Source organism: Artibeus jamaicensis, unplaced genomic scaffold (genome assembly GCF_021234435.1).
Source record: "Artibeus jamaicensis isolate MK-2021 breed Jamaican fruit bat unplaced genomic scaffold, CSHL_Jam_final scaffold_11, whole genome shotgun sequence".
NCBI classification, from domain to species: Eukaryota; Metazoa; Chordata; class Mammalia; order Chiroptera; family Phyllostomidae; genus Artibeus; species Artibeus jamaicensis.
The window spans coordinates 1139139-1165623 of NW_026522027.1; the positions used below are offsets into that span (position 1 = coordinate 1139139).

Sequence of the window (26485 nt, forward strand, 5' to 3'; positions counted from 1 at the left end):
CATCTTTACTACAGTTGTTGAGGTTAAATGACAGAATATCTTTTATAATCTCTGTGATCTTGTTTCTTGATGATGCAGGGGAAATGTATGTGGAATGAGTACACTATTGAAGGTCAATGTGCTGTCGAAATGGGCCCTTTCATGCTGCTGTGTCTTCCAGGATTCTGAGCAAAGGCTGCTTTGAGCCAACCTGGGGACCCAGGATGGTCTGGGAAGTCAGGTCATCTCCTGCTGTGAATATCAAGTAAAAGAGAGGCAAGACTATTGGAAACTTTTTTTTAAATTAGCAAAATAAGAAAAAATTAGAATATTAAAAAATATGTGAAGGATAGAGACTTTGTAGAAGACCACATAATTTCTACTTACAGGAAGATTGTGTTAAAGTAAAACATACATTGAATAAGTTTAAAAAGAAAAGAAAGACTTTATTAAAGACCATGAAATAGCACAGGAAAGAAGAACCCAACTCACCTGAGACAAAGGCTAGAGAGATTTTAGAAGAGAAGGGACCATGGGAAGGCGTGTTTTCTAATTGAGTTTACACAAAAGCAAAACAAACTTTTGTTAAAATTCTGATTGGGAAGTACTTTTATGTTTTGGCTGTAAAGGTCCCCGACAGAGGTATGCCTCAACTGAACAGCAGGAAGATGAACATTCCAACTAATGGGACCAGGATTTTGAGATAAATAATCTTTGGTTCTTACCACTGGCAAGAAGCTTTCACAAGGCTTTCTGTATGTTTCAAAAGAACAGATAAAGGATCAGCAATTATCAGATTACAATTGCATTTTAAATGGAGTAGAATAAAAATAAATGTCAGTGGCCTAGATTCAGAAAGAACCCGTGTAAGGGTTCCTGACTCTGAGAAAATATTAGCCCACTGGAGCATAACAAAAATGCTTTCTTTACAGTGGAGGAACTCACAACTAAACCTCTTTCAGCCAAGTCTAAGTTTGCATCTCCATCAGTTCCTGAATTTTATAAAGAGGTGTCAGTTCTGAGCAATGTAGGCACAGGGGCAAAACAGCTGAGAGTCCTTGAACGGACCCAAGATTTCCTCCCCCAAGAGGCTATGCATTAATACCTCTATGCAGTCACCTTTTCTCATCGTTCAAATGTCATGTCCAATGAAGAGGAATGTTCTTGATCCTTCAACAGGGCTTCTGCAATTTGCTTTGTCCTGATTTGATACTGAAGTGAAGAGCGACTGACATTCACCACACAGTTTGTTCTGATGCAGGTTTTTCTATAAAACATAGAATGAGAATTTAAAAGTGTCTTGCAATTAGGAGGCTTAACCCTTTCACCTCACTTAGAGTGCAGTGACTATTACATGACCTCATATAGAAGCAATGTTGTCTTGGACCTTAGTGTTGAGGTATTATCTACATATTGGAAACTGTTCATGTGTGCTGCTGGGTTTATATTCCTCTGAGCAAGAGAGGCATCACCAATAATGCCAAGATTTTAGAGCCAAGCATAGAAAAAATAAAGTTGACCTTTACCCTGAAAGGAAAAAGAGTCTGAGAGGATTAGGTTGACAATTTTGGACAATGAAGACCTTGGTTGTACACATGATATATTAGAGGTGCCCTAATAATGACTAAAATAGATACTCCAAATGGCTTAATTCATTTGATATTTAACCTGTTTGAAAACACACAGATAACTTAGATGCTGAACATATCTCTGTAAACAAATTAAATGCGACAGTTCTGGAAGATGGAAGTGGTTTTGTGAGATGTGTTCTGTGCCTCTCCCAGCTCTCAGGGCCAAGTTGCTGTTGGGTCCTCGACTGTGGCTACAGAGGCTGCAGAGGGGCTGTGCCTTGAAATGAGTGTAGTGTGTCCATTTTGTGGGAAGTAGCAGCATGTTTCATTTGTGAGGCAAATCTGCAGTCCAGTTTTGAATATCATTCTAGAGGCTCGAACTTCAATGTGCTTCCAAATATATGAGTAAAATAAATTAATTTAAATAAGCAATGCTATACTAAAAAATGCCAACCATATATAAACTGGTGTTTATACTGGTTTACAAACTGAGGGTTATGATTTTTAAGTTCTATGCTTCTTATATTTAAAAAAACTAACCCCAAAACATGTCAATTTCTGTCTAATGGCATTTGCACAAAAAGCCACAATGATTAGTTTTCTCAGACAAAACTTAATCACTGTGTAATGCCCAAAGGGGTCATTTTTAATGTGATCACCTGCAACCTAAAGGACATTTTAATTCCCACTGTAGCTGGAACATGAAGTTATTATTCTCAGTCTGATATTCATAGTGTGAGCAAAGCCAGTTCCTCTGCCCCTCCTTTCTTGTATCTGCAACACCTCCGGACTCTACTGTGATAAGCCCTATGTCTCTATCTGTGCTGTTCAACATGATAACAGGAAGGTTCTGGCTTCCCTGTCTGGGCCACGCTCAAGATGTCTGCCCCAAACAAACATGGCTCCCCAAATAGAACCAAAGCTATCTGTCAATAACATTCTTTGAGGTTCCGTATTTTTATTAACATTATTGTGGGTGCAACTTTGCCCACAAGTGCCCCTGTCCCCCATGGATGAAAATAACACTACCATGACATGATTTCTTGGGGAGGAGAAGTGGACAATCTCTCAGAGGAGAAGGGCCAAGAGCCCCTTCCTCAATGGCTTTTATTGGGTTGTAATACACAGGAATACAGGCAGTAATGATCAAACAGTAGATAACATTTCAAAGAAATCTGAGGGCTTAGTCTGAGTTAGTGTCTGTCAGGAAAGGTAGTTGCAGAAACTTTGGGAGACATACTCATTTCCTACTCGGAACCTTAACATATGAATGAAAGCAATCTTACCTAAGAAGGCTTCACAAGACTTTTAGAAATTCTTTCTTATGCCAGATCACCCTGGATCCTGCTCTAGCCTGGCAAGGGGCTGGACCGCCTCCCCCCATCACAGGTTTTCAGGCTTAAGTGGATTAGAGCCAGGAAGCACTTCTCCAAGAGGACATGGGGACTCAGGCTATGTCAGAATAGCTGGGGGACAAGGGTCCGTGGCTCCCTCTTTGTTGCAGCCTCCCAAGTCCTTCCATGATGACCTCCCAAGTGATGGAGTCTGGCTTAGGTTGCCCCTCCTCTGAGGAGTGGTAAACATCTTTAAGTATCTGACAATGCACTGGGGACAGGAGAGGAAGCAGAGGCAGCATTTTCTACCAGAGACAAGCTTTGTCTTTTTGTGGCTGGCATTCCAGATGTTGCTCAGTCAGCCTTAGCCATGGGGGGTAGTTACAACTCCTGAAAGCAGGCAGAGCATTTCCCAACAATTTAGAAATTATCTAATTTAAGGTCTTCTCTCCTGGAAATGAGGACTCATCTGCTTTTATTGTGATCACCAACACACACACACACACACATTCTTACCACTGTTTCTCTGATATTTTTCTAAAGAGGAATATTTAGTGTAAACTATTATATCTGTTTAATGATAAACTGGTGTATCTGTTTTAATGAGAAACTATTGTATCTGTTTAATGATATCAATATTGAAGGCAATACTATTGCCTTCAGAAACTATTGTAACTGTCATTTTTTAAGGATTTAAAACTCTGAAGTACATCAGAGATGGAGAACCATCCTTCTGTGAGCTATAGATGTGGGGGGAAGTGTGGACCTGCTCATTAGACACTAGTAATGGAAATAATGGTGTGAAAAAGCCAAAAGCTCTTCCACTTACCTTAAAGCTCCTCCATGTTCTCTTGTGTTGGTATTGCTCTCTGGCAGTCATGTTACAAATCACATACCCCAGTAGGATACAACAATTTTTTTTTTCAAACGGGGGTCAGCCCAAGAAACAGGACCAGAAAAAGAAGTACCAAATGAAAATCCAGGGCTCTGTGTTCGAAATCATTAAGAATTCTATGGCCACAAAAGCAGAGATTAAACCTACCTCAGGCTATTCTGAGTGACTTCATAGATTGCAAGCCCATGAAGCTGGCCATTTGTAGCAATAGAAATGGATGTGTTCAACCACCAAGTTAAGGTCCACCTCAAACTCATCATAAAAAGCCTACAGAGCTACAATTAATGTCATCCTTAATGGTGAAAACTAGAGGCCTTCCTGATAAAGATGTGCTAAATGACAAGTTTTTTTTAAATTGTTTAGACATGTGCTCTGAAAGATAAAATTACACACATGCTGATGTTGATGCTCTAAGACGGTGACATCAGTGATGACAGTGACACCAGTGACAGCATCAACTCTAGTGGTCAGAAGTTTAAGCAAAGTTTGGTCTGTGAGGACACCTACTTCTGTGACCATTCAGGAATCTGCTACATATATGAGACTTTCATGGCTCCAGTAGTCTGGAACATGCTGTACTTACCCTCCAGAGTAACCAACAAGTGGCTGTGCTTAATGACTCCAGCACTGTGACCTGTCAAATGGCTTTTATGTGTTGAATCACACACAGTCCACTCTGACTAGAAGAAAAGGATCTAGTCACTTTCAGTTAATCCTGGCCCACAATCCTACCCCTCACAGGCACACTCCATCAGCCACCTCCTTGGTTGTCTCCAGGCACCTAGTAAGACTTTGTCCTTCACACACAAACTTCCTGGGGCCTGGCTATCTTGTTAATTTAGCTGAGTGAGGTCTTGAGGTACAAGGGTGAAATGTGGCTTTTCACAGCTCTCCCAGGCCATGTAATAACTGCATCCCCAGAACACACTTTGAAAACCAGCTGCACACTTCTCTACTGGGTCAGAAGTAGAATGAACACTTCAGCCTTCCGATTTGATGTCATTACAAAGGCTGCTCTGTATTCCCCACTTAAATTAGCCTCCTTTCACAACCCCTTTTGTAGTCTGACTTCCCCTCCACTTTCCAGACCCCAACCCACAAAATCCCTTCATACATATTCTGGATTTAGTGTATCCTCTTCCTACAACATTTTATTGCTCTGCAGACAACTAGCACTCCACAGAATGCTCATTTTCATGCCTTCTTTTCCCATATTAGTGACCTCTGTCCCACATTTTCTATAAACCTCTACATCCAATGTTTCATCTCGTCCCACTGTCACAGAACTAATCTGAGTCTTCAAGACATTATCCTCTCTCCCAACACTGTGTCTCACCCCTCATGCCCATCCAACTCTGAATAAAAGAAACCCTCACTTCACACCATCAGCTCCATGGCTCTTTCCTCTGCAGTCATGTCGGCCCTTCATTCACTTTTTAGCCTTATCCTAACACAACCTGAATCCCTCCTTTATTGCACAATATGCCCTCGAGAACCTATATAATGCTTAACCTTAAACATCTTAAGGTTTACCATTCTCATCCTGACTGTATACATAACCCATCCTTCAACACCCACCCCTATGAATTCCTCTTCTTATCAACAATACCTCTTTTTATTGATACCAACTCTGCTTGTCTTCAATTATTAGAGCTAAATAATCCAAAGTCCACAATATGCAGGAACAAAATTAACCAGAGAAAAGTTATAGTTAACCATACCAGGGTTTCATTCCAAACACTCTAAGGACAGGCATGTGGAATTGTAAAAATGAAAAAGAATCAAAACATTAATGTCTAGCCTTAGCTCCCCATCATGGAAGGTGCAATATAGGGTCCTTTGTTTATAGGTCTGCCCATGGCTGATGTGACAAAGATCAGCTTATTTACTACACTTGTTTAGTTCCACAATAGAATATCTCACATATTTGAGAATTTATTGACAAAAAGCAACTCTTCTAAAAACTTCTACTTCATCCAGAAGTTCATTGTAAAAGTTCAAAAGATGTATTTAGAGTTTAATAAAATAGAGGATGAAGGCCAGGCATATTCCACATCCAGGATGCGGGCACACTTTCAAAAAATCTAACACTGGACCACTAAAGATAAACACAATATCACATTATCTAGATGGCTTAGTAGAACTCACATGCTCCAAAGGTTGGAAGCAAGTGCATCCTCATGTCAATTCACTACGTCTATGACATCAGTGATGACAGTGCCCCCAGTGATAAAGTCAGCTCTAGTGATGAGCAATTTCAGCAAAGCATAAGTTGTGGGGACATCCACATATGTGACCATTCAGGGATCTGCCACCTCTATGAGGCTTTTATGGCTCCAATAGTCTGGGCCATGCTGGTCATATCCTCCAGACTGAAGAACAAGTTGCTGTACTTGTACCTTTATCTCATGAATGATAGGAGGATAAGAAGTATTTTGTGAAGCCTCTGATGAGAACTACTTAGAAAATTACATGCTGATGTCCTCAGTTTGCAGCAACACCATGCTGTTGACAAAACTGGAACCATAGTTGCAGTCTTGCTCTATGCCTCAGAAAACATGGAGAGTCTGAATGGGGGTTGTAATGTGACCAGGTGGCTAGAAGTACACATCATGACCTGGGTGCTATCACCCCCACCAAAATAAGGTCAGGTAAGGAGACCGGCATCCATCACAGCTGGGAGTGACACAACCTGAGTTAGACAAGGACAGATGGCTGAGATGGTTGGCATCAACCAAACCAGAACAGTGACCTGTTACATAGCTCTTACCTGTGGGGTTACAGAAAGCTCACTTTGAGGTGTCAGCAAAGAAATAAAAGACTCCACCTACCCCAACTTTATTCCACCTTAACCCACAGTCTCTCATACACACACTCTGTCAATCACTGCTTTACCTCTCACCAGATTTCAAGTCATATCTTCTCATTGACAAAAAAGTTGCCTAAACATGGCTAACTTGTTGACTCAGCTGATGCACACTTTGTACAGGAATTGAATTTGACATCTTACAGCACTCCCAGGCCCTATGGAATCTGTTTCACCAAACCACACTTTGAGAGCCAGCTTCACACATTTCTTCTGTGTCAGAACTGGAAACTGAGCACTCTGGCACTTAATTGGGTTTTTACCCCCATACTGTCCATTATGCTTTACCTTCCATAGGTTTCATCTCAACCTTTTTTCTAGTTTGACTACTCTTCACTCCAACTTTCTTCCTGACATAAATCTCTAAACTAACTCAGCTCATCTTCTACATTTGTGGTGTTTCAATCTTGCACTTTGTCTTCACTGTCAAGACTCCAAACTCAAATCCTGAACACTTTCTTATGCACAGAGAACACATTTTTTGATGTGAGCAACAACAACCCCAAAAGATTTGAACTGCACTCATAGTGGGAACATTAAATTATTATTCTGTGTCTTATATTTGTGCTGTGAGCAATGCCAGTCCCTGGCTCCCTTTGTTGGACATTCTTTCTGGTGCTTGAGACAACACTGCACTTGGCCATAGAACTCACTGGGTTTCTGTGTGTGCTGTTTGAGAGTGATCACAGGAAGGTTCTGGCTTCTCTCAGCCACACTAAGGATATCTGCTCCCAAAAATGGCAGAACCCCCAGTGTAACTGAAGTTATCTCTGAACAACAGGTTTTGAGGTTACTTACTTAAGCTTACTCAAGTATTGTAGACATACTTAACTCAAGGTTTTCCCTCTTAGAAGATGAAGACTCAGTTGCTTTCTTTCATAGTCATTAACGTATACACACACCTATTTCCATTTTGTTTCTTCAGTATTTTGTAAACACCAAAATGTAGTGTAGATCTTGTGTAAATGTAATGCTATTCATACATGTACCAAATAACTTTGTGAGTTCCTTAAACTGGAATCTCTGATGTACATCATAGATGGAGAATCCTCCTTTTATGAGCAAGGGATGTGTGGGAAATTTGTCCTGCTCATTAGACAAAATTAATGGTTTAAAAAAGAGTAGAAAAAGCCACAAAACTATCTTTATCCTTTCACGGCTTCTCCAAGATGCCTAGTGTTGTTGCCACCCTCTGGTGGTCCCATTACAAATTTTATGTCCCAATAGTTCAAAAAAATTTTTAACCTAGCATCACTTCTAGGGGAAGAACCAGGAAAAGTAAGTATCAAGTAACAATGCATGTCTCTATTCAAAAAATTTTTTAAATTTTATTTAGTTATTTTTCAAGTACAGTTTTTTGTCTATTTCTCCCATCCCAGCCTCCCCTGCCCCTTGCTCCCCACCTCCCTCCCATTTCCACCCCCCTTAGTTCTCGTCCCTGTGTCCTTCCTATTTGTTCCTCCAAATCCCTCCCCCTTTTTTCCCCTTAACTTCCCTTCCCTCTCCCCTCTGGTCACTGTCCCCTTGTTCTCTATTTCAGTGTCTTTTTTTCCCTGCTTGCTTGTTTGTTTTGTTGTTTAGCTTCCTGTTAAAGGTGAGATCATATGGTATTTGTCTTTCAGCACCTGGCCTATATCACTCAGCATAATGCTGTCCAGTTCCATCCATGTTGTTGCAAAAGGTAGTAGCTCCTTCTTTATCGCTGCTGCATAGAATTCCATTCTGTATATGTACCACTATTTCTTGATCCATTCATTTACCGATGGGCACCTAGATTGCTTCCAACTCTTGGCTATTGTAAATTGTGCTGCTATGAACATTGTGGTGCATAGGTTCTTTGAAATTGATGTTTTAGGATTCTTAGGATATAATCCTAGCAGTGGAATTGCTGGGTCAAAAGGCAGGTCGACTTTTATTTTTCTGAGAAAATTCCATACTGTTTTCCATAATGGTTGTACCAGTCTGCAATCCCACCAACAGTGAACAAAGGACCCCTTTTCCCCACAACCTCTCCAACATTTGTTGTTTGTTGCTTTGTTTATGACAGCCATCCTGACTGGTGTAAAGTGGTATCTCATTGTGGTTTTAATATGCATCTCTCTGATAGCTAACATTATTGAGCATCTCTTCATGTATCTCTGGATTTCCTCCTTGGAGAAGTGTCTGTTCAAGTCCTTTTCCCATTTTTTAATTGGGTTAGATGTCTTCTTAGAGTGTGGTCATGTAAGTTCTTTGTATATTTTGGAGATTATACCTTTGTCTGAGGTATCATTGGCAAATATGTTTTCCCATACAATTGGTTGTCTTTTTAATTTAATACTGTTTTCTTTACCCCCCCCAGAAGCTTTTTCTTTTGATGAGATCCCATTTGTTTATTCTTTCCTTTATATTACTTGCTCTAGGGGAAATATCAGTAAAAAAAAGTTGCTGCGTGAAATATCTGAGATTTTCTTGCCAATGTTCTTCTCTAGGACTTTAATGGTGTCACAGATTATATTTAAGTCTTTTATCCATCTTGAATTTATTTTGGTGTATGGTGTAAGTCTGTGCTCAAGTTTCATTTTTTTTGCACGTAGCTGTCCAGTTCTCCCAGCACCATTTTTTGAAGAGGCTATCTTTATTCCATTTGATGTTACTGCTCCCTTTGTTAAATATTAATTGACTGTAGAGGGTTGGGCTGATTTCTGGGCTCTCTGTTTGTTCCATTGCTCTGTCTGCTTGTTTTTATGCCAGTACCAGGCTCTTTTGATTACAGTGGCCTTGTAATACAGTTTGATATGAGGTACTGTGATCCCTCCTACTTTGTTCTTCTTTCTCAAAAGTGCAGCTGCTATTCGGGGTCGCTTATGGTTCCATATAAATTTTTGAAGTGTTTGTTCTATGTCTGTGAAATATTCCATTGGTACTTCTATTCAAAAATTTTTAAGAATTTCAAGAATGTGAAAGCAGAGCATGAAACCTACAATGTATTCTTCCAACTTATTGCTCAGATTTTGAGCCCATGGAGCTGGTCCTCCCTAGTAGGGCAAGTGTATGTGTTCATTCCCCAAGTGACTTCCATGAGAATCTCAAGTCATAAATACCTACACACCCAAAGTTAATGTTGTATTTAATGCTGAGCTACAGAGATGTTCCCACTAGAGACTAGCAAAAGTCAGGTTTTCTAAATGCCTTAGAAGACACGGGCGCTCTGAAGGGTGGAAGTGGGTGACTGCCAATGTTGATGCTCTCAGACAATGACATCAGCGATGACAGTGGCACCAACAACAGAATCCACTACTCCCATTCCTGCCAGATCAAATGTCTTCCTTCAGTGGCCACAGATAGAAGGCAGAGATTTATCCCGGTGTCCCTGTGACATATGCTGCCTGCCCCTTAAAAGCCTGCTGTGTGGTAGCTGTACACTGGTCCTTCTGCAACTATTAGATGCACATGCACCAGATGCCCTCTTGGCTGTAAGGGAGCTAAGGAGTGTGCAGCTGCACATGGTAGGCTGTGTGGAAAACCGCTTCCCAGGTGATCCTCTGCATCTCTTCTCATTCATGTTCGCTATAAAACATTGTTCATCAAAACTCTCAATATGGAAATCTAGCTGAAGAAGGGATTTTTCAGAGCCCTGCCACAGCTGACATCAAGAGGTGCTCATGTTAGTACCTCTTGATGAATCTTCCCTTGATCAGGGGATCTTGTGTATAAAGGCAGTTCTTGTGTTGTGAAAGCATTTAGTGAAACTAATACTTAATGTGAGATTATTGTTTCTTTTCTCATGAGTTTTTTAAATAAAATGTCAGGTAAAAATGTAGTAAGTTTTTTATAAGGACGTGCTCCCCACACCCATGTGGAGCTCTTCGAGAGAACAGGGCCACCACCCAGCAAAGCTATGCTTTTCTCAGCAGCCTTGTGTGGGACGCAGTTACCAAGAATGTCTCCAGGCTTAGGAAGGAAATGAACTAGAAATGAGGGTGAGCAGAGAGCTGGGAATCAACCCTGATTCCAGGTACATCAGCTGGAAATAACAAGACCACTAGGCTCCCCCACCACATGTGAAACATGAGCAGCTGACATCTGAGTACTTGAGGCTGTGTTGGCTCCTCCAAGTGTGAATGGTATATTTTTTTAAAAAAAGAACTACTGAGACACAGAAAATTAAACTTTTCTTCATATTTCATATTTCATGCTTGTTTTTTATGTGCCTTCTTTTTTTTAAGTTCCTACATTTTTTCATACATTCCAGACACTGTGCTAAGCTCCTATAAACTTGATCTTACTCTTTCAAATACCCCTAACAATTTTTACTACTAATATTTACACTTTTGGATGAGGGCTAATTGGATAAAGGACCACACACACAGCAAGTGAGGGGGATGGGGAAACAAAAAATTAGCTGTGTTCTAGTCTGAGTCCATAAACCCCATAGTTTCCAAAGTTACTGATTTACAGTATGCCTATTTCTCTTGAGTAGATCCTAACTTCCTGAGGGGCAGAGACTCAGTGTCATTTGGGTTTGAATCCCTGGCATGTGGTAAACCAGATGTGATAAGTAAGTTTCAACCTGGCAAACGTAAAATTTGAACCCTGAAGAAGAAAAAATCAGTTCTGGCTATGGGAGCAGCATGAGCTAGAGCCTGACATTGGAGTTAGATGTGGTTCTTGGGGTTGGGGAGGTGGGCAGAGAAAAGGACATCTAGGAGTGGGGCAGCCAATGATTGTAGGGCTGGGGAGGGCATACCTGAGTTCACTAGGGGTACACCCAGACTCTCTGCACTCCTGGGCAGGACATGTGAGTGTTATCCAGTAGCCATTGGGGACCGGGACATTGATGCCAATAGAGGTGAGACATTAAAAAGAGAAACTCTTGGGTAATAAAATAGTCACAGGAATGCACTGTACAGCATGGCATGTACAGGCAGTAATACTTCAATAACTGTGTGTGCTGGCAGGTTTGACCCTAGACAAGTCAGAAGAACAGTTCATAAGTCTTATCAATGTCTCACAATTACACTGTACACCTAAAACTAATAGAATATTGAATTCCAGTGCAATTTTAAATGTTTTTAGAACAATAAGCTTCAGCCTCAGTGAACAACAGGGAAACCAATCTTAGCCCAGCACTTGATTCGCTCTTGGTTTTCTTTTGAACTGAGGCCCCTCAGTTACAGTGCCCTGAGTAACATGTCAGTTCAAGAGGATCAGGAAGCTTTTCTTGCTTATCTAATTTCACAGAGTGGAGCTTCAATGACAGAATTTGAGGACATCTGCCAGAACACAAAGTGTGTGTTCTCTGAACTGCAGCATGTTGCCTCTACTGGTGCAGTTAAAGGCCAGGTTTTGGGATCAAAATAAATTTTGGCTAATCCCTGGAGAAATGTAATGTGGCAAAAAAAAAAAAAAAGAGAAGTAGCTTTCCATTTAAAAAAATAGCCAGCTACAATAATTGAGTTACTAGTAGACCAAGTGCCCAACTACCAGAGATGGGTTGAAACCAACATCATGTGAGCACATCAGTGGTTCTGATGTGAGTAGTGCACCCAGGTGAACAAGGTGAGCAAGCTCAACTCAGAAGTTCTTTCTCTGGGTGGTGGCAGGAGGGAGACCCATTCCTAACAGGATTTTAAAAAGACTTCTCAGCATATTCAATGCCTTCTTAAAGAAAACCAGGATATAATCACAGCCTGTACTGCCTAATTCTAAACCAACCAAGAGATAAATGGGAGAAGAAAGATTTTCTCCAAGATTTTATTTATTCATTTTTAGAGAGAGAGGGGAAGGGAGAGAGAAAGAGGAGAGACACATTGATATGTGGTTGCCCCTCAAACACCCACTACTAGGAACCTGGAATGTGCCCTGGGTGGGAATGAAACCAGACGCCCTTTGATTCATAGGCCAGCACGAAATCCACTGAGTCACACCAGCCAGGGCACAAAGATTTTTAATAAGAGTGGCTCAGACATTCACTCACCTAAGGGGCAGCCCATCTTCCAGCTCTGTAAAAAAATTATTACCATAGGCAAATACAAATCTTAAGACTGTCCTCTAAATAGTAATAAAACTTTTAGCTATATAAATGAATAAACTCAATTTATTCCAATGGATTTAAAGTAATCCTTTTGGCACTTTTGCACCTGTGTCATGGCTAAAATTTATTTATTTAATTATGTATTTTTAAAAAGAAGTGATTATGGTTTATTTAGTGAAATAATTTCTACAACAGACTATAGCTTAAAAGCTGTTATGTGTATGATTTGAAGAGAATTATGCACAGTAAATAAGACTCCTCTTAAATCTTTATTTCAAAGATTTTGCCCATCTGTCCACTTATCAATAAAAACAAGAAATATTTTTCTATAAAAAAAGCAGACCAATTATAATTTTAACCAAGAGCTGAGACGTATGGTTTTTCTCAAACAAATCTTAACCAGTGTCTAAGGACCAGAGAGGACATATTTCTTTTTGAGTGAACACCTAAACCCTTAAGTACATTTTGACTTCTACTTAATTTGAAACATTAACTCATTTTGTGTTTGATACTTACACTGTGAACAGAGCCAGTTTCCAACTACCTCATGTTAAATGTTTTTTCTTGGATTTCTGACAACACTGGACATTGCTGTGGTAATCCCTGTATCTCAGTGTGTGCTGTTCAAAGTGATCACAGGAAGGCTCTCTCTTCTCTGGGCCACGCTGAGAACATCTGTGCCAAACTAAGAAATCACTCTGGGGAGAACTGAAGTCTCCTCTACATTATATTTTTGAGGGTGCCCACTAATTTTTCCTTCTTTTTTTAAATGTAGTTTATTGATTATTATTTACAGTTGTCCCATTTTCCTCCCTTTTTTCCTCTCCACTCTGCACACATTACCCCCTGTTGTTCAAGTCCATGGGTCAAACATATAAGTTCTTTGGCTTCTACATTTCCTATACTGTTCTTAAACTATCCTTGTCTATTTCATACCTACCATTTATGCTAAGTATTCTCTGTACCTTTTCCCCCTCCATTCCCCTTCCAGTTCTCTGTTGATAACCCTCCATGCAATCTCCATTACTGTGATATTGTTCCTGTTCTACTTGTTTGCTTAGTTTGCTTTTGTTTTTTTTGTTTGTTTGTTTGATTGTTTCTTCAGGTTCAGCTATTAATAACTGTGAGTTTGTTTTTATTTTACTGTTCATATTATTTATCTTCTCTTTCTTTTTAAGTCCCTTTAACATTTGACATAATATGGGCTGGGTGGTGATGAACTTCTTTAACTTGACCTATCTGGGAAGCACTTGATCTGCCCTTCCATTCTAAATAATAGCTTTGCTGGATAGAGTAATCTTGCTTGTAGGTTCTTGCCTTTCATGACTTGGAATACTTTTTACCAGCCCCTTCTTGCCTGTAAGGTCTCTTTTGAGAAATCATCTGACAGTCTGATGGGAAGTCCTTTGTAGGTAACTGTCTTCTTATCTCTTGCTACTTCTAGGATTCTATCCCTATTTCTAATGTTGGGAAATGTAATTATGATATGCCTTGGTGTGTTCCTCACTGGGTCCAACTTCTTTAGGACTCTCTGATCTTCCTGGACTTTCTGAAAGTCTATTTCCTTTGCCAGATTAGGGAAGTTCTCCTTCATTATTTGTTCAGGTAATTGTTCAGTTTCTTGCTTTTCCTTTTCTCCTTCTGGCACCCCTATGATTCAGGAAAATGTTCTGGAGGTCCCTAAGCCTCTCCTCATATTTTTGAATTCCTGTTTTTTTATTCTGTTCTGGTTGAATGTTTCTTTCTTCCTTCTGCTCCAAAGCATTGATTTGAGTCCCATTTATCTTGCTGTCACTGTTGGTTCCCTGTATATTTTGCTTTATTTCACTTTACGTAGCCTTTATTTGTTCCTTCATTTTGTCATTGAGCTCAATGAGTTCTGTGAGCATACTGATTACCAGTTTTTTGAACTGTGCACCTGATAGGTTGGGCATCTCTTTGTCGATTAGTTTTTGTTGTTGTTGTTTTCTGGACCTCTGATTTGTTCTTTCATTTCGGCCATTTTTTCTTATGATAACCCTGTTACTTATAAGCGGTAGAGCCTTTGATGTTCACCAGGAAGATTCATCTAACCTGGCTGCCTCCTGACAGTGTACATGGGGGAGGAGTCTAAGAGAGAACAATGCTGCTTGCTTCACTCTCTGCCAGTTTTCAGCCACTTCTGCTGCTACCCACAATGAAATTGGGCCCTTGTGGTGCTGATTCCCAGGTCAGTGGGATTGTATATGAACATACACGAGGACCCTGTGGGTCTCAACAGCAAACTCTCCTGTGAGGCTGGCAGTTTCTCCTCCTGCTGCCTCAAGCCTCACAGGTGTTTTCGGACAGAGGCTTTGAGACTTTATTTCCCCATTCTGGAGCCCTGGGTTGCGAGGTTTATCTTGTTCCCTAGTCGTTCCTCATGGCTTATCTGTGCACTAATTTGGGGCCACCCAGTCTGCAAGCTGCTGCCTCAATGGGTTCACCAGCTGCCCCTTCTTCTCAGATCCTCCAGCTACTGCCTTGTCCTGAGTCCTCTCAAACTGTTGCCCATCTCCACCCCCTAACTGGTCTGCATGAAACTTTCCACTTTAACTCCTTGTTCGTAGGGCTTCCTTACAGTTTGATTTTTCAGTCAGTTCTGGTTGTTTTTTGTTGTCCTTTTTATTGTACGAGGAGTCACAGTGTGCTGCCTATGCCTTCGTCTTGGTCAGAAACCCCCCCTAATTTTTCACTGTCATTCATTATGTATACAAAACCCTCCTTCTTGAAAGATGAGGATTCAGGTGCTTTTCTTTCCATCACACACACACACACACACACACACACACACACACATGCGCGCACACACAGATGTTCACACTTACATACCAAACCTCTCTTCTTATCTTTTCACTATTTTTTAAAAGAATTATATTTAGTGTAAACTTTATTGTGTCTGTTTAATTCTATTCATTTTGAGCCACTAACAGAGTTTTCGTTAAATTTAAATCTTGAAGTACATCAGACATGAAGGACTTAAGGGCCTTATAGAGGTGAGGGTGAAATAGTTCTGTTCATTCAACACTTCCAGTGACAAAAATAGTGTAGATAAAACCCAAAACTCCCCCAATCCCTTCATAGCCCCTCCTGTTTAGTTTGCATTTGTGCTGCCATCTGGCGATCACATTTCAAATGGCAGCTATAGGGCCAAATGTTCATACCTATAGGGCCAAACTGCTTTTTCTTACCTGAGGTCATGCCTAGGAGATAACCAGAAAAAGTAAGTGTCAAGTAAAAGCAGGGCTCCTCATTGAAAAGTCAGTATGATTTTCAGGATGGTGAATGCAGAGTACTAAACCTAGCAGCAGCTCTTAGTGACTGCACAGAGTATGGGCACATGAAGCTAAACCTCCCCAGCAGGGCAAATGCTCATCCTCCAAGTCAATTTTGCACCAAGCTCAAGTCACAAAATTCATACAGACTTACAGCTAATGCCATTCTTAATGGGTTGAACTATAGGATTTCTTGCTGGAAATGATCAAAAGGGCAAATTTTCTAAATGCCTCAGTAGAAACATGGGCTCTGAAGGGTGGAAGTGCTTGTCTACTAATGTTGATACTTTTCAGACAATGACATTAGTGATACCAGTGACACCAGGGAAAAGATAAGCTGCAAAGATGGGTAGTTTATGCAAAGCATCACGTCCACATCAGTGATCATTCAGGAATCTGCCACACAGTGTGGGCTATGCTGGACATACCCTCCTGAGTAAAAGACATGTTGTTGTGTTTCTATCTCCATTCAGTTAATGTTAGAAAAATGAAAGGTGCTTTGTGAACCCTCTGGTTTGACCTAATGAGAGAATGAGATTCAGAATTCTAGGCTTCAGGGCAAGGCTATGCTTTCTAAAGCAATACTGCAATAGCTCCTGACTGGCTTTTAACTCCCACAGGAGTAATATTATCTAAATATGGGCTGCAATGTGACAAGGTGGCCAGATCTCCTCAGATTTGGGTTCTATTGTATGCACGGATGTTAAGGTCAAGTAGGAAGAATGGCATCCATCACAGGCAGAAGTGATAGATCTGTATCTGGATTAAACAAGGGCAGGTGGCCCAGACCTTTAGCACCTACTGCTTCAGGGAGGGACCTGCCAATTAGCTTTCACCATGGAATCACAGAAAGTTTACTGTCACTTTCAAGAAAGAAGTCAACATCTCAACTCCGAGTTCATTCTGGCCCTCAATGCTCCCTCCCAACTGCACACATCATTTTGCCACTTTTTCCCCTCTCTTCAGGCACCTAGTCAACCTACTAACACACAAATATCCTAAAACATGGTTAACTTGTTCACTCAGCTGAGGCATCTTTCATAATATGGCACTGAGTTTTAGTTACTCTCGTTCTCCAAGGCCATGTGAAGACGGTGGTTCTCAAAGCACACTTTGAGAGCCTGCTGCATAGGTTTCCACTGGGTTGAATAGAAACTGGATACCATTGACCTTCAATCTTTTCCTCATCCTCAAGATGGCCCTGTGTTCCCCACCTATGCCAGGTTTCATTGCAATCCCTCTGCTAGTCTGACTACCACACCCTTCAAATCCCTCCTTGATTCAAGTTTCTGTACTCATGGTGTTCCCAATTATACAAACATTCATCACTCCTCAGAATCCTAGTCCCAAACAGGAAGCTCATCCCATCTCTCTTTTGACTCTTATTCCATGTCTCCTGTTTCATGACATTTGTTGCCTAGTACAGAAGCTTTTTTCTCTTACACTAATCTTAGTAGACAAATCTGAGTCTTCAAAACCTTACCCTTTTTGCCAACCCCGTGTCTCTCCCCACATACCCATTCTTGTCTGGGAGAATGGCTCCTCTCTCTTAACCACAAGAGCTCCAGTGGCCCCTCCTTTGTCACTTAGGTCAGCCCATTACTTATATGCCTCAGACCCATTCTTAGCTTCCTTAACAAAACCCTCCTCCATCACCTTCTTATGTCTTCTTTAATCCATAAAATTCCTAATATTTAAAACACATATGCTTTGTACTTTCCCATCAGGGCTCTGAGCAGACCCTATTTCTTTTTGACTCCCCTGTATGCACACCTCTGCCTACCCACAGTCCACCTCTGACCAGAGGATTCTGTCAAATGTCTCAGAGGACCCAGGTAGGATTATAAAGTAGACCAGAAAAGAGGTATTTCCCATTTATCAAGTTCTGATTGTAGACACTAAAGGTAGAGGTGTGGACTTTGTACACATAACAGAGAAATCAAAGAAAAAGACACTGATTTGTGCCCTGAGTTCCAGGTCACAGGAGACACAAAATAGAGTCTCCCAGTGCAGGCCTGTGAGGGCTGATGTCACAGGGACACGCTTGTTTACTAGACTTTCTAGGGCTCATGACAGAATAGTTTTCAAACATCTGTATGCTATTTCTTGAATGTGAGTGAAAATGTATGTACAATGCAAACACTGCTGATGAGTAGGCCACTTCAGAGGTGCAGAGGTTCTCATCTGCCTTTTCTATCAGATTCTAAGATAAAGGCCACTTCAACAAAAACACATCTTAAGAGAAATCTGAGAAGTCAGGTAGTCTTTGACTGTGGACACCAATACAGAAGAAAGGGAGGACAATTGGAAACAGTTACTTGGAAAATTGCAGCCAGAGTTTTTAAAATTGAAAGATTTGGAAACAAGGAAATGATGGGCACTGTAAGAGAGATGAAAAGATCTGCTAATTACAAGTAGGTGATGTCAGAGGGAAAGATGCATCACAGAAGTTTAAAGGGGCAAGAGAGACTTTATTGAAGACCATGTGTTAGTATAGTGAGGCAGAATGCAACACCCTTGAAAGACAAGGCTGAGAATATTTTAAGAACAAGAGAAAGACTCAAAGTCACCTCTGTTTGCTTTTTGCCTTAACAAGAAAGAAATGTAAAGTAGAGCATTTCATGAAATCTTCTCAGTATGTCTTTCTACCACATGCTGTTAAAGGTCCTTACACAAGTGTGGCATTTGCCCTCCCAGAGAGATGAGACACAGACAACAGGAGGATTAAATGTAAAGTCATGGGCACATGTCCTTGTGACAGATACACTGTGAGTCATAACGCTGGCAAGGAGATTTTAAGGAAACTCAATGTGCAATTCCAATGGGCAATAAAGGGATCTATAGTCACAAATTGCAATTCTATTTCTGAAGAAAATGATCTAAAAGTATGGAGGGAAGAGTCATGCAGTCAAGAAGAAACTGTGTAAAGGTCAGAGACTCTGAGGAACATGAAGGCCTCTGGATCATAACAAAACTGCTTTCTGGACAGTGGAGGGAAAGGCAACTATATCTCTTTCAGCCAAGACCCAGTTTTCATCTCCATCAGCTATTGCAATTTATGAAGAGATGCAAGTAACCAGCTATTTATAAACAGGTGCAAAAAAACTGAGGGCCCCTGAACAGAGCCAGAATATGATCTCCCAGAAGGCTGTGCTTTGGGAGATTTCCACTAAGACATTATTCTTAGTGGAAATATTCTTAGTCAAAAATATGAAGTATTTTCATATTTTTCTCTACAGTAACATTCCTTCTCATCAAACGTTATTCCTAAGGAAGAAATGTGTACTTGATCCAACCAATTAGCTGGAGTCACATGGTTTGACTTGGTTAGTAACCTAAGTGCAGAGGAACTGACTTTTACCCCTTGGTTTGCTCTGATGAAGATTTTTTCTTATAAAACATATGATGGGAGTTTTGTGCACTTGAGGTGAAAAAGCTTGTTCCTCACACTACACCTACAGTCTCTCTAGCTTTGAGTCTTGTACTCTTCTCCAGAAGGTACTAAAGGACCAAGAGATCAAACTTAGCTTCATAAACTATGGGTTCATTCCTAATTCCATGGGCATTCGTCTGAACTAGGAAATTTAAGCTAAAGTTCTGGCTTTATACCAAAGTCTCCAATTACATCTTATTAGCAAAAAGAACTGAAATGTACTAAACTTATTCAAATAGTTCTGCTTCTTGTTGTGTTTTTTCATTGTTGCTCAAGCACAGTTGTCTGCTTCCCCCAAAAAAAACTTCCCCCCCGCACCACCCCAGCCATCCCCACCTCCCTCTGCTCATCCTGTGCCCTCTTGGATTTGTCCATGTGTCCTTTATAATTCTTCCTGAAAGCCCTGTTCTCTTCCTCTCATTATCCCCTCCTGACTTCATTCTTGTTACTGTCAGTTTGATTTTAATTTAAATGTCTTTGTTTATATTTTGCTTGCTTGTTTCTTTTGTTGATTAGGTGCCACTTGAAGGTTAGATCATATAGTATGTCTTTTACTGCCTGGCTTATTTCACTTAGCATAATGTTCTCCAGTTCCATCCATGCTGTTGCAAAGGTAGGAGCTCCATCTTTCTTTCTGCTTCATAGTATTCCATTGTATAAACATACCATGTTTTTTTTACCCATTCACAAATAGAGTTATTGTCATATAAATAACAGTACTGGACACTTGAGAAATCTTTTAAAATATTTCTAAGAGAAAGTTAGGATCAGTGTTGCTTCCCACATGGGTGTCCTCTTTTTCATTCCCATTGTCTGCAACTGTGACCAGGTGCCTCTTCCTGTTTACATGGAGAAGTGACAGAGCTCATATTCTGTGAGTTGATCACCTGCTCCCATTGCTTATCATAGGACCACTGCTTATTCTCTGAGGGACACAAAGTTAACTTCACTGTGGACATGGGACAAATGAGACCAAACCAAGGCAGGTGTGGGTTTGAAATGTGACCTTAAACCAACAACAATGACAATATCAGCTTACATTTTTTCATCCTTATTGCCTTAATGTAAACCTCTTAATAACTATTCATCTGCAGAGACATATAGTATAATAATGCAAATAAATTTAATTTAGAGTTCAATTACACAGATGAAGAAATGAGGGTCCCTAATATAGCACATGCAGTTGAAGGGACTGACTTTCAACCCACATGAGAGGGTTTGATGCTTTGCACTTATACTCTCCTGCATCTTCTCTCTTGACTGGGTTTATGGTGATTCTTCTGCCATCTGCAGTCAGCTTTGTTCTGTCTGTGAACTTTATATACCTGTCATTGAACAGCCACTGGACAATGGGTGCGTTTGTGTAGCAGGTCAATACAACATCATCTTCATTCTCTCTGAGTTCATAGCTGCTAACTAGGAGGACAGGCACTTTCAGAGGCTCTGCAGAGAAACAGAGAATGTGAATCTTTGAGAATATGCTTGAGACATGGAGCCATGCTGTTTCCTCAGAGATCTCCACTACTCACAATCCACAGGGAGCTAAGTAAATGTCACTGGAGTATGGTCCTGACATTTGCAGAAAAAAATTGTCTAAGCTCAGGTGACATTATGTAAAGTGAAAGCTTCACCTCCTCTCTGAGCCCATATTACCTCAGGGGGATTCTATACCTACTCCCTCACTCCTCTCTGTAGTAGCAGCACATAAATCCCCTTCCCAGTGCATATGGCTCATAACCTCATTATCAGGTACAATGTTTCTCTCATGAGCTTTATTGATCCTTTCCTAGAACTTTTTTTTAACTTCACAAAACATCAGGATTCACTCCTTATGTGAACATTCATATACTTAGGAGAAGGCAAGCTTACCACCTTTGTCCATCTCTGGGGCCAAGGGAAGTATACAGCAAGTGTAAAAGCATTCAGCTTTTCTTTAAAAAATTATTAGGCAGCAAGGATGACACAATCCAGTTTTCATGTCTATACACCTTTAGGATTTCTATCTAAAAAATTCTCACTCTGAACACGATTTTATTTCCTTGACAGCTGAATCAATATCATGGTATAATGAATCTCTAGAGAGAAGTAGTTAAGGTTTTAACAAAGGACATTGACTTAGAAATAAAAGAAAACTATTCATATAATGAACACCATACATAAAAGCCCAGAGCTAACTCAATATTCTCCATACTACTTGACCTTGTGGTAGACCAGAAGGCTATCCTCGAAGCTGCAAAGACATCTACAACCCAGCTGAAGTGTGTTTCTATGGAGCATCATTTCCCAATACATGCTAGAGACTGGGGTTTGAATGAAACAACAGAAAAGCCAGAAGCAAGGGAGCTAACAATGGCAATGCAATCATGTGCTCTGACCGTTCAAGTCATACTCTCTCCCCGGAGAGCAGATGGGGACTTGTGCAAATGCAAAATCAGTGTCATATAGCAAGCGTGGAGCATAGACTTGCTGAAATTCTGGACCTTGGGGCAATTTGTGTTAGGTGGCTATGAGATAGAAATGTAGGAAAACCTTAAAATTATTCTGCGTGTGAAAATGATAATTCATACCCCAGGGCCTAAGACTAATGGCAAGAAACACTATTTTCTGAGAAAAAATAAACTAGATGATAGCTATAGTTCCTGGAGGCACAGAAAATCTGTACCTCAGGGCCAGAATTTAAAGGACTTTGTATCCAGGTTCCAGGCTCAGAAGAGATTTTGAATCATTCACTCACTCACTTACTCATTCCTCTCTAATTTCTTCCTAATTCATCAACAGTAACTCGGTGTTAGTTACTTATGTGTCCCTGAGCTGGTTTCAGAGGTAAAGTGGGGAGTGAGAAGACAAAGTTCTTTCATTTACATCTGCCAGGAGAGACTGCACCAAAAAAAAAAAAAACACAAATAAGTGATGTCATATTCAGTGTGGGGAGGTGTAAATAAGCCCTGTGAGGGGGATTCCTGGGTAATCTGTAATCTATACAGTGATTCTGATTGTTACTGCAGGTAGTTTGGTTCTAGAGTAAAAATACACTATGTCTCCATTTTGTCACTCCACAGACCAAATTGTATGCCAATGAGCTGAGGACATTTAATACAAAAAAAGTTTCTGAACCAGTTTCTTTGGTTTAGAATCCAAAAACCCTCTTCTATGGTCCTTAAGGTAGAGAAATTAAGTCTATGGATACAGACAGACCAAGAATTACTCTGATCACCTGCTCATATTCTGTGTGACTCTGCTGTAGTGACTGTATCTCCCTGTTTCTCAGTTTGTTCTCAGTGAAGAAGGTTGTCACTGTGTTAACTATAAAATACTGTCAGTATCTGACCTACATCTTGAAAAAGAAGAGCTGCTCAAAGGAAGCATCTTTTATTGATCAACTCCCAGTTCTCTTATTGGTCTGGGCCGATCCCTGGTAAATGAGGACCTTCCAGGGGCATCTTTTATTCTCAGTTTTTTCCTGGATATGCTGACCTTTTTCTCAACCTTCTTAAGTCTGTCAGGACAGTCAACTATATCCACAGACATTGTCTAACTATGCTCTCCACACACAGACTCAGGTGATACCAAACTCCATTTCTGCCAAGATGTGACTCTTGGGCCTGAGCCAGGATTGGTGACAGGCTCAGGAGCCTTGTGACTCAGGCAACCATTAAAGCATTACACACTCAGCCCCTTTCAGGATGCCAAACTCAACCTGGCACAGGCTGCCTTGTATTTCTGGAGTCAAGTAACCTGGCACAGGGCTCTGGGGAGAAGTTTCTGAGCTGAGCTCTGTATGAATATCAGGAGGTTTCTCAGAAGATCATGCTCTGACCTACTATAGCAGGATCAGCCTCAGGTCAAGTTCATAGGAACATTCTCAGGGGCCTGATCTGATATTGGTCTCCCTCTGCTGAGTTACTCTCATCAGACTGACTCTTCTGTCTGCAGTGACTGTCTGCAGGGCTTCAAGTTGGGAAAAGAACTGAGGTCTTAAGAAGTTTGTCTACACTTTCTGTATCCTGCATTAAATGTCAAAACTGAACCTGAAACAAAATGCAGAGTGGAATGGAGGTAGTGTTCAGGGCTGTCAGCCCTGTGTGTGAAGTAGGGGGCACCCCACCCAACCCCCAGTCATCGGAGAGCAATCACTCACCATATACATCAAGTTGCCCAAATCCTATTTCTGTTTCTGAATCTGGAAAGTGGGCCACTATGGTGTACATTCCTGCGTCCATCATGGTGACCTGCTTCAACAGCAAGGATCCATCTTCAGTTATTATCTGCCGTTTGTTATTTTGAGGACCACTTAAATAGAAACTTGATGTCGGAATAAAAAATGCGATTACATTATTCCTATCCACACCTTCCCCCTTGTACCAAACAAAAGCTACAGCCTCCTGAGGCTTACTGGAGATATGCAGAACTACATCCTCCCCTTTGGCACTAAAGGTCGACACAATATTGAGTTGTTCTGTGGTGGGCAGGCTCCAGATGGTTAAGAGTAAGCCTAGAAAAAAAGAAACAAATGGATCAATATTTTTATTTATGTATTAGTACCTGAATCCTCAGGATGTCTATTCACCTCTCAGCTTTTGTCTAGAGGTATGTGTTGCCTATGGTCAAGTTCAACAGCATGGCCCCTATTACTTCAACACCTCTGAAACTGTTATTTTTTCTGATTTAAACACTACTCTTCAGGTGTTTTGCTTGGCAACCTCATCACTGTTCTTAGATCCCTTCTAAAATTCAGGGGCAGCTTTCAAAAGACATGTTTGCTGACTACCTTCTCTAAAGATTCTCTACCTTCACTTTCTGACCTGTCCTGCTCTATTTTTCATGCCTCTTGTGGGTACCCGACTTCACATCTACATCTTTCCATGTCTCTTTATCCTTCATAGAACTTGGATTTTCTGAGAGCAGGCTGCTCTGATCTAGTACCTCCAGTGACTGCAACAGCCTGGAAATACATGTGGTTGAATGAATGAGTTTTCCCAGAGTCCCAAGGTAAATCATGGGGTGTATTTGCCTATTTTTGAAGTTTTTAATAAAAACAATGCCTAGAACCCCTGGTTAATTTTTTCCTTCTGGCTCCTGACATTAATAATTATTATTAGTATTAGTATTTATAATTCAATACTTAATGATGAATAACCAGAAATAAAAAAGCAATTGAGGGTATTCTGTATGTCATCATTTCTCGATTACAAGATTTTCCTCTTGTAGAGCCCTCTTCCCCATCCTACTATGCTCCTTTCTCCTTCACCATCCGGTCCAAACAGAAGCCTTCCCATCTCTCTCAGATAAATGGTCTCTTCAGCAGATCCCACCAAGTCTCAGTGTCAAATCCTTCATCTACCCCAAGGAATTGTCTCCGACTTACCGGCCAACATGAGCCCTTGCCAGTGGGCAAGTCCTCTGTGGGTAGATACTGAAAGGGACCCCATGTTTTATGTCCTCTGCTCTGTAGCTGCCTCTTAGAGAGAAGCTTGAGGTTTGTTGAGGCTCAAAGGCAACTCTGACAAGAATGGTACAAACTGCGCTGTGTCCTACCTGTGGGCTAGCTTTATTCTGGGACAAGTTAACACTTCTTGTCATGTGGGATGGGGGCAGGGAATATGCACATGACCATCGCACTCCCTGTTCTAGTTTTTGCCACCCTTGGCCTTTCTAAACAGTACTGCCACTTCTATAATTTGGTTCCCTGGGAAACCATGAGGCCCCTCAACACCACATCAAAACACATGCAAACACAGGCATGCATGCATGCATAAAGACACATGCACATACACCCAATTTCATACCATATTTAGAAAAGCACAAGCTTGTGGTTTCTGCAGTCAAGGATTTCTCCACAGCTTCCTGTCAGGTAGCCAGTAGTCTTTCTCACACAGCCTCCCCGCCTCTCACATTTGAGTGTTCCTTCAGAGCAGTAGTTCTTGAGCTAAGTCAGAGAAACCTGTCACAAGGAAGCAATTTCTGCTGTGTATCAGATCACCTGTGTAACATTCTAACATTGCAAAGCCCAGGGGACATCTTAAAAATTCAGTTTAAACAGCTGTCTAGCTAAGACAGGTGCCTATTCAGAATGAGAAACCTTCTTGTGAAAGTAGAAGCAACTCTTCTGCTCTCTTCTGCACAGGGGAAGAGTCCAAATTCTGTTAAATTGCAGATTCTGACTGGGTGCAGTGGGCCAGAGACCATGTATCTGACAGGCTCTAAGGGGGAGGTTGATCTCAATAGCCTGTGGTGCTCACTTGGAATCCCGAGGCTGATTGGGGCACAGGTGTCTCACTAATTCCAGCATCTGCCTCTGTTGTGTCTTTAGCTTGCATCTGTCATCACCAGACACAGAGCCCCAGATATCATCAAAAAAGGGGATTATTTTTTTATGACACAGAAACCCAGCTCGGCCCCAGGTCTTCCCCGTGTTCTCAAAAGCTCTCTGGTTTTAATTTTTCCCACAGGAAGGTAACAAAAATAACACTCCTGATGAGAAGTAGTCAAGCTTGGTGATAATTGAAGAGAGGACCCTTCTATCTCACGTTGTCACCAGACTGTCTCCTGCATCCAGAGGTAAAAACTCAACCAGAATTCTCAGTAGGACATGCAGCTTTAGGTGTAAAGTGGGAGATGTCCTGTGTGTTCAAGGAAGAAGGGACTGTGGTAAAAGGTTGGATTCCTCTGGGTTGCCTGGTTTTCAAGAAACAGTTTCAGGTAGAGCATTCCTGTCCAAGTCTTGTTTTTTTTTTTTTTTTGGATGTGTTCGTCCACTACTCACTGTTGGGAAAACCTCTGAGTTATCCCTGGGAAGATACCTTGCGGTCACCAGACTTGCCTATGGATAATATTAGGCACGGAGTAGAGAACAACACAGAAACCCCTGAGAGAAGAGGTGCTCCTAGGCTCTGTCAAGGTAAAAAACACTCAAGACTTGCACAGCAATGTAATGAGTTTATCTAAGCCAAAGTGACCCCATATGCCCCGCAGAAAGGACTCAAATGCTTTAAACAAAAGCAGTTTTTCAGCTCATTTCATACATTATTATCAAAGTAGAAAATGATAAACTTTGGAAAAATCCAAGAGGAGGTGAAAGAAAACATAGCAGAGAAATCT

At 41.0% G+C, this 26485-nt stretch overlaps 1 protein-coding gene across 1 annotated transcript; it reads right to left on the bottom strand.

Annotated features, from left to right (window-relative positions):
* Nucleotides 1-1104: 1104 nt before the first annotated feature.
* LOC128625918 (carcinoembryonic antigen-related cell adhesion molecule 21-like) lies at nucleotides 1105-24816 on the bottom strand. The gene is made up of 4 exons (XM_053655738.1): nucleotides 24753-24816; nucleotides 23526-23879; nucleotides 20713-20830; nucleotides 1105-1246 (listed from the first exon to the last, which is right to left on the bottom strand). Exons 1-4 carry the CDS (start codon nucleotides 24814-24816, stop codon nucleotides 1105-1107), a joined length of 678 nt encoding a protein of 225 aa, XP_053511713.1.
* Nucleotides 24817-26485: the final 1669 nt, after the last annotated feature.

What these genes read in the sequence shown, in the direction of transcription:
- LOC128625918 (XM_053655738.1), bottom strand. Translation starts at nt 24,816, where the DNA reads ATGGGGTCCCTTTCAGTATCTACCCACAGAGGACTTGCCCACTGGCAA. An exon ending in GCAAGGGCTCATGTTGGCCG is followed by an intron (nt 23,880 to 24,752) that starts GTAAGTCGGAGA and finishes CTTTTTTTCTAG; the next exon opens with GCTTACTCTTAACCATCTGG. An exon ending in TGGGCAACTTGATGTATATG is followed by an intron (nt 20,831 to 23,525) that starts GTGAGTGATTGC and finishes GTTTCTCTGCAG; the next exon opens with AGCCTCTGAAAGTGCCTGTC.